Source organism: Echinops telfairi, unplaced genomic scaffold, assembly GCF_000313985.2.
Source record: "Echinops telfairi isolate 266 unplaced genomic scaffold, ASM31398v2 ScPeMD7_9;HRSCAF=40, whole genome shotgun sequence".
NCBI lineage: Eukaryota > Metazoa > Chordata > Mammalia > Afrosoricida > Tenrecidae > Echinops > Echinops telfairi.
Window position 1 is genome coordinate 32,832,573 of NW_022103906.1, and position 9,198 is coordinate 32,841,770.

The 9,198-nt window shown below is 37.8% G+C and overlaps 1 protein-coding gene across 1 annotated transcript in view; it reads left to right on the forward strand.

Annotated features, from left to right (window-relative positions):
* Window positions 1-9,198, forward strand: part of ADAM2 (ADAM metallopeptidase domain 2) — a 114,826-nt gene that overhangs the window by 44,829 nt on the left and 60,799 nt on the right. Inside the window, exons 7-9 of the mRNA XM_045286860.1 lie at window positions 13-84; window positions 482-648; window positions 3,077-3,158. Coding sequence (XP_045142795.1) covers window positions 13-84; window positions 482-648; window positions 3,077-3,158 — 321 coding nt within the window. The remainder of the gene's footprint in view (window positions 1-12; window positions 85-481; window positions 649-3,076; window positions 3,159-9,198) is intronic.

The following is a 9,198-nucleotide window of genomic DNA, read 5'->3' on the forward strand; positions in this document are numbered from 1 at the left end:
TATCTTTTTCAGTATAATCACATGGGTGCTGATTCAGGTGTTGTCACAGAAAAAATGTTTGAGTTGATTGGACTGACCAATGCAGTAAGTATTTGCGTCTTAATACTTTGCATTTGTTTGCAGTACTTTAACAATGATTATAGTTTATTTTATGACATTACCTGAATATCATTCTTTCATGAACTTGAGGAAATTTGTAAAACTGAAATTATAATACCAGGTATTAAATTAAGTTGCATTGTCTTAACGATGTAAAACATTTAGCACAATATTGGCTTAAGTGCAATCATTAAAAATTTTTTAAGATAATTTGTATTTTCTGTGGTACATTTAAACTTATTAAGATGTTCTAAAAACTCAGGCTAACCTATAGCCTAGAGGCTAAATATTTTTATCAATATAATGTTCATATTTGTGAATATTTCCAAAACTCCTAAAATCATAATGGTTCAACATATTTTTCATGTATGTTCTATTTTAGATGTTTACTTCATTTAATGTTACGATAATTCTCTCTTCACTTGAGTTTTGGATAGATGAAAATAAAATTTCCACTACTGGAGATGCTAATGAAATCTTAAACAGATTTTTAATATGGAAACAATCTTTCCTTGTTTTGCGACCACATGATATGGCATTTTTTCTTCTGTAAGTATAATATCTTGGCATTGAGAAAGCTTAATAAAGAAAACATTTATTATCTGTTTTCTGATTTCTGATTGTTGATAATCTTGGGAGATGTATATCATGTGCCATTTGTTTTCTGAAGTATAGCAGTGTGAATATTATTTTTTTCAAAATAGTTTCATAAAATGATTGCTGTAGTTTTATTTATTGGTGAATAGTCTCTGCTCACTCTCAGACTTGTACCACATGCTCCTAGCTAGCTATAAAACTAGAAAAATCTATCTGAAGGAATATTCTTGAATTCTATTTTAAAAATTCTGGGTTGAGTCAGAGTTTACAGACAATTCATTTTCATTGAACAACTTATAACAATCATCTTTGTTTCGCATTATTTGTAATTCTTAATACAGTGGCACTATTGCTGACTCATCCCTGGGTTCCTTATAGCCATTGGTCCTTTCTGGCAATTTTTGGCCATCTGAGCTTGGCATCTGCCCTCAGAGAGAGCATAATTCTTCAGAGTACGTTCCTCAGGAGTCTCATTGTTCACCTATAGGCTTGCTTGTTGTTTGGCTGCACGATGACCTTCGGGCCGAGTGGGGGTTTGGTGTCAGGTCCAAAGGGGAGTTAAAGGCCACAGCCTCAGGGGTTCCACCAGTCACTAACAGACCATGTAAGTCTGGTCTTTATATGGTTTTCCTATTAGCAATATTCAGGCTGTATCTTTTTCTCAGGCCGTATTTTAGTTTGATATGTTCGTATACTGTATGAAAGAGCCTTGGCGCCATAGTGGTACACGAGCTGGGCTGCTCACGAGAAGGTCGGCAGTACAAATGTCAACGTATCTGCGGCTCCACAGGAGAAAGGCGAAGCTTTCTGCTTCTGTGAAAACGTACAACCTTGGAACCCCAAAGCAGCAATTGTGCTGTGACGTACAGGGGTGCCCTGAGTCAGAATTACTTTATGGCAGTGAGTTTGTTTTTATTAGTATACTATAACTATAACACAAGGGCGAGTTAATAGATATGTGTGTATATACATATATCCATATTGATGGCCAGGATACATCAAAAAGTATTGCTACCAGGGTTTTAAGGCATAGATATATGGGATTATTCCAAATAAAGTGGATTTAATTTTATAAGTGATTTTTTTATAAGAATAGTTCTGCAACCAGTAGATGGCTACAGACAAGTTCTCCCAATTATGAATTTTCTTAGTACCCTTAAGGTGTCAACGACAACAACAACTAAGATAATTTTGTGGCATGGAAAAACAATTTTGAGTTCAGATTTAATATCAAAATATTTACAAAATTGAACTGGACATCTTCCTGAAACATTGAAGCTTTGCAATACATTTATGATAATGCTCTGCCATATAACACAATACTGTTTAGATGGGTGAAATATTTTAAGGAAGATTGAGAAGACCACAAAAATGAACTCAAGGCAGAGAGATCATCTCAGGAAGCACAGTAGCTGCTTTTTTGGAGTCCAGGGAGATAATCTTGATATATTTTTTTCCAAAAAGCACACTAATCATAGAAGCTTATTATGAAAAGTTAAAGAAAATTGTAAGCTGCATGAGTGAGGGAAAGGACAGCAAATATGCACCAAGGAGTTTTATTCCCCATCACAATAATGCACCTGCTTATTTTTCAAGGACAGCAAGTCCTTTGAGAATGTCACTGGGCAACCTTACCCTACCTATCCTACAAGTCTCTTCTTGCCCCGTCAGATAACACATAAAAGTATTATGACGTTAGTCCCTGAGGGATGCCCAAACTGACATTTCAATGTGATGTACAGCACAAAATTCTTCAAGGAAATGTCAGTGCCTTAGAAGTGCAGAGACCTACCTGGAGGCTATATTGATAAACAACTACTTCACATTTGGATATTTTTGTTTACTGAAGGTTTCTATGATTTTTTTACTAGTATTTTTTTTACTTCCTCTTCTCTATGTGTGTGAATGTGTGTGTTGTGCATGTTATCCTTCTTATTACCTGTCCTACAATATGTCATACATTCATAAAGTTCTGGCTGGATAATGCTTCATGATTAAAGAGATAATTTAGCAGATAGGGGCCATCTATTGAGTTATCAGCTGCATTTCCATAGGTTTCTAATTTTAAAGGCTTTTATTAATCATTTTGAATTTATATATTTAGCTGTAGCAATATACAGAAAAATTAATCTTCATTGTTTCAAGGTTCATATGAAAGCATACTTCCTGATTTTATTTTTAAATCTATTATATCATTTCCAAAGAAACTGCATGTCTTTCACTCCCTATTATTTGCCTATATTATTATGTGGAAATATCTTTTATATTACTATAAATATGCAGTTTCTTAAATCATCTTGGGAAAATCTGTCGTGATTGTTCTTGGTTTATGAAATTTTATGATTCTGATTTTTCTTTCCTTTTCTTTTTTTTACTTAAGTTACAGAGAAAACATAAATTATATTGGTGCAACCTACCAAGGGAAGATGTGTGACAGAAACTATGGAGGAAGTGTCCTTATGGTATGGTATAATGTGCCAGGCAATGACTGCTAGAGAAGGATATATACATTAATAGATGATATTTTATTATTTACAAATATGGTATTTCTTTGCATTATGAAGCTAGGGATCTTGTCCCTTGCTAGCCATGGAAACATAAGTTCTTTATAAATTCAAAATACAAAATTGCTTATGATTTTTCCCCTCATAGGCTCAATGCCTCGTTTTATTCTGCTGTTAGGTGTCATCGAGTAGGTTCCGACTCACAGCAACACTGTGTACAACAGCGCAAAACCCTGTGCTGTCTTGAGCCGCGCCTGCCACGGTTGTTTTTCGTCTTTGAGCCCATTGGCTAACCCACCCATCTAGTTGAGGGTCTTCCTTTTGTCACTGTCCCTCTACTTTATACAGTGTGATCACTTCTCTGGCCACTGGTCTCAGCACCCTTGCTTCCAAGAGTATCTGGCTGGCCTTCTTCCAAGTCGGAGTCATTGGTTTGTTTGGCAGTTGTGGAACTGTCAATATTCTTCTCCAGAATGATGACTCAAAGGCATAGATTCCTTTTCAGTCTTCCTTATTCAATGTCCAATTTTCAGATGCATATAAGGAAATTGACAATGCCCTGACTTGGGAGAGGCATACCTTAGTCCTGAAAGTAAACTCCTTCGTTTTCAGCACTTTAAGAAGGTTTTGTGAAGTATATTTACCCAATGAAATGCTTAGTTTTATCTCCTGGCTGTGGCTTCCAGGAGCATTGATTGTGGCTCTAGGACAGCTGAAATCCTTGACAACTTCAGTGTTGTATCCATTTATCATGATGCTACGTATCGGTCTAGTTTTGAGGATTTGGATACTCTTGACATTGAGTTGTAATTCATACTAAAGGCTGCAATCCTGGCCTTCATCTGTGTTTCAAGTTCTCCACACGTTTAGCAAGCACAGTTGGGTCATCTGCATATTTCTGGTTAATAAGAATCAGAATGTCCCATTCTTCTTAATATAAAAATGCTCCTTTAATTATTTACTTAGTACACAGATTAAAGAAGTATGGTGAGAGGATACAACCCTTATGTAAACCTTTCCTATTTTTAAACCATGTAATATCCCCTGTTCTGTTTGTACAACCACTTCTTGATTCACACACAAATTACACATGAGTAGGATGAAGTATTGTGCAATGCCCATTCTTCACAAGGTGATCAATAGTTTGTTAGGATCCCCACAATTGAATGCCTTGGCATGGCCAATAAAATACATATAAACATCTCTCTAGTATTCTCTTCTTTTAGGCAAGAGCCATCTGACATCAGCAATGTTGTCTTGTGTTTCATGTCCTTTTCTGAACCAAGCCTGAACTTCTGGCTCACTTTCAAAGTACTGCTGCAATCATTGTTAAGTGATCTTGAGCAAATTTCCTTATGATATCAATGATATTGTTCTATAATTTCCACATTCACGTGGGTCACATCACATGGAATGGGTACTAATATGTATCTCGTTCAGCCAGTGGCTGTCTTCCAAATATCCTGGCATAGACAAGTGAGTGCTTCCAGTGCTTCATCAGATGGTTGAACCACTTCAACAACATTGAAACGACTAGGTGTTCAATCAATTCCGGCAGCTTTGTTTTTTGTAATGTTTTTAGTTCCGTTTGAAATCCTTCCTTCAGCACCATTGATCCATGCTCATGAGCTACCTATTAAACTGGTTTAATGTCGACTAGTTCTTTTTGGTAGGGTGGCTCTGTGTATTCTTCCACTTTCCTCTGATGTTTTCTGTGTCATTTAGTATTTTGCCCTTACAATCTTTCAATAGTGCAAATCAAGGCTTGAATTTTAAAAAAATCCTTTCAGCTTAAGATATACTGAGTGTGTTCTACTTTTCTGGTTTTTTTAACTCTAGGTTTTGCCATTTAATTGTAACATTCGGCTTTGTTTTCTCTGGCTGCCTTTTGAAATCTTCTATTCAGCTGTTTTGACTTCATTTCTTCCATTAGCTTTAGCTACTTGTGTTAGGCTGGGTTGACTAGAGCAACAATTCCATTGACACTAACATAACTGTAAGAAAATGTTTTGTATCAATCAAGAAATAACTACATATCAATAAAACCTTATAACCCAGTCCATCTCACATCCTTCAGTCCAATGCAAGTCCATAGGTCCTCTTCAGACTCTTGAAGCTGCGTCCAATGATGCTGAATGCAGGAAGATCACAGCCTAGTGGCTAGGGTCTTGGGGTCCAAGGTCAATGGAAAATATGGCAGGGTTCTGGGTGGCCAGCAAGCAGAAAGGTGAAAATGAGAGAGATAATAAGTTCCCAAGGTCTCACACTCGTATACCATCAAGGAGTCATCAGGCTGCAACTTGATTGACAGGTTTGACTCTACCCCTCTCTACCCCTACATTTTCATACGTCCACCCACGCTACCCTTACTCTTTCATACATCTTTCATATCCTTTCATAAAATCTTCAAGTTGACATAAAATTATCTAACTACCAGATTACTTTATGATTAAGAGCAAGTTTCAGTGTCTCTTCTGACATCCACTTTGATCTTTTTCTTTCTTTCTTGTATTTTTAATGATCTTTTGTTTTCTTCGTAGATTAGATGTACTTGATAACCACCAGGTCTTTTGTCATTAGTTTTTAATGTGTCAAATCTGTTCTTGAGATATTCTCTAAATTCATGTGGGATAGACTCGGGTTGTATTTTGAAACCCATTGACTTGTAACTTTCTCCAGCTTTATCTTGAACTTGCATATGGGCAATCAATGATCTGTTCCACACTTAGGCCTTGACCTGGTTTTAGCTACTGATATTGAGCTTCTCCATAGTCTCTTCCCACAAATGTAGTCAATTTGATTTCTGTGTATCCCATCTGGATAAGTCTATGTGTATAGGCACTTTTTTTGTTATTTAAAAGGTACCGCAATGAATAAGTTATCATGCGATGTCCAGCTTTATTTCTACTACCAACTATGTATTTTCCAATTACTATTTATTTCTCTTTGTTTCCAATTTTTGCATTGCAGTCATCAATAATTATCAATGCATCATAGCTGCATGTTTGATAATTTCATGCTGAAGTCATTGGTAGAATTTGTCCATTATTCACCACTAGCTTTTGTGGTTGGTGCATACATTTGAATAATAGTTGTATTGATTGGATTTCCTTGAAGGGAGAGAGATAGAAACCTATCGCAGACAACATTGTACTTCATGATTGATTTTGCGGCGTTCCTTTTGACAATGAAAGCCACACCATTCTTTGTGATTGTGTTATTCCCAGCATAGTAGGTAATTTGATTTTCTGATTCAAAATGGCCAACCCTAGTGTATTTCAGCTTACTAGTGCCTGGAATATTGATATCTCTGGGTTTCATTCTGATTTGGAAGACTTCCATTTTTCCTAGATTCATAGTTCACACATTCTAAGTTCTGATCACTAGCAGATTTTTTAAAAATCATCTAATTGGGGTCCCGTACAACTCTTATCATAATCCACATATACATCCATTGTCAAGCACATTTGTACATATGTTGCCATCATTTTCAAAGCATTTGCTTTCTACTTGAGCCCTTGGTATCAGCTCCTCATTTTTCCCCTCCCCTCACCTCCCTCCCTGATAGACCCTTGATAATTTACAATTTTTTTTCATGTCATACACTGACTTCTATCTCACTTCACCCACTTTTCTGTTGTCCATCCCCTGGGAGGGGGTTATATTAGATCATTGTAATCAGTTCCCCCTTTCTCCCCCGACTTTCCCCTTCCTCTCCTGGGATCGCTACTCTCATTATTGGTCCTAGGGAGTTTATCTGTCCTGGATTCCCTGTGTTTTCAGCTCTGATCTGTACCAGTATACATGCTCTGGTCTAGCCAGATTTGTAAGGTAGAATTGTGGTCATGATAGTGGGGGGTAGAAGAATTAAAGAACTAGAGGAAGGTTGTATGTTTCATCGGTGCTATACTGACTCTTCTATACACCCTGCTATACACCCTGACTGACTCTTCTCTTCCTTGTGACCCTTCTGTAATGGGATGTCCAATTGTCTACAAATGGGCTTTGGGTCTCTACTTTGCACTCCCCCTCATTCACAATGATATGACTTTTTGTTCTGGGTCTTTGATGCCTGATACCTGATCCCATTGACACCTTGTGATCACACAGGCTGGTGTGCTTCTTCCATGTGGGCTTTGTTGCTTCTCAGCTAGATGGTTGCTTTTTTTTTTTCAAGCCTTTAAGACCCCAGGCGATTCAGCTTCTTCTTAGTCACATGTCAAATACACTCCAAGCATAAGGGCCCATCTTCTGGCACTTTCTCTGACAATGTCCGGCTTCCGTTCATTAGGACTTCACTATCTGACAATGTTTCCGAGCTACGCATAAGGTTTCAGTGGCTACTTCTTCTAAACTGGGCAGTTGGTTCATTCTTAGTTTTCTGTACTTAATCTGGAAGACCGGCTGAAACTTCTTCACTTTGGTGACCCTGATGGCATTTGAAATACCAATGACATAGCTTCCAGCATCACAGCAACACACAAACCCACAGTGTAGGAGATCTAATAGACAAGTTGTGGAAAAGGGCATATAAAAATGGGGGAAAGGGGCATATAGAATGTAAAATGGCATATAGATGATTAATAAAAAAGGAACATATAAACGGTATATCAACAGTGAAAAATATAAAAGTAGCTATATGTTTGTAAAGGAAAGAAAATTAGATAAAATGAAGAATGTGCTATACAGAATTGTCACATTAAAAAAAGACTTCTTAAAGTATTTCTGGAAAAATATCTCTTGCTATTGTTGTCAGGTGCCATTGAGTTGATTCCAACCCACAGCAACTGTAACATAGCCGGACCAAACACTGGTCAGTCCTTTGTCATCCTCATAATTGTTCCTGTACTTGAGCCTATAGTTGCAGCCACTGTGTCAGCCCATGTTGTTGAGGTCCCTGCTCTGTTTTGCTGCCCCTCTACTTTACCAAGCTTGATGTCTTTCCCAAACCAAGATATATCTCCTGGCAACATGTACAAAGTAGCTAAGATGAAGTCATTCTTGCTTCTAAGGAGCAGTCTATCTTACTCCTTTGAAGGTAGAGTTGTTTGCTCTTATGAGAGTTCAGGGTATTTTCAATATTCTTCAGAAGTCCCATACTTCAGACATTTCTTCTTCAGTCTTCCTTATTCATTGTCCAACTTTCACATGCATATGAGATAATTTGAAAATACCATGATTGGGTCAGGCACACCTTAGTCCTCAAAGGAATCTCTCTGCTTTACAATACTCTCAAGATCTCTTGCACAGCAGATTTACCCAATGCAATGCATCATTTGATCTCTTGACTGCTGCTTCCATGAGTATTGATTGTGGACCCAAGCAAGGGGAAATCCTTAACAGCATCAATCTTTTCTCCATTTATAATCAATTAAATTGTGAAAGTTTTGGCTTTTTTTCTTTTTTTTTAAGGGGGGGCAGGGTGGAGGGGTGGAGGGGTGGAGGAAGCATTTAGGAACTAGATGAAAGTTGTATTTTTTATTGTTGCTACATAGCACCCTGACTAGCTCATCTCCTCCCCAAGACCCCTCTGCAAGAGAATCTCCAGTGGCCTACTAATGGGCCTTGGGTCTCCACTCTGCACTCCCCCCTCATTCACTATGGTAAGATTTTTTTTTTTCTGATGATGCCTTATACCTGATCCCTTCAATACCTCGTGATTGCACGTGCTGGTGTGCTTCTTCCATGTGGGCTTTGTTGCTTCTGAGCTAGATAGCCGCTTGTTTACCTTCAAGCATTTAAGACCCCAGATGCTATACCTTTTGAAAGCCAGGCAACATCTGCTTTCTTCGCCACATTTGCTTATGCACCCGTTTGTCTTCAGCAATTATATCATGAAGGTGAACACACAATGGTATGATTTTTTTGTTCTTTGATGCCTGATAACTGATCCCTTCAGCACTTCTTGATCACACAGGCTGGTGTGTTCTTCCATCTGGGCTTTGTTGCTTCTGAGCTAGATGGCCGCTTGCTTACCTTCAAGCTTTTCAGACCCCAG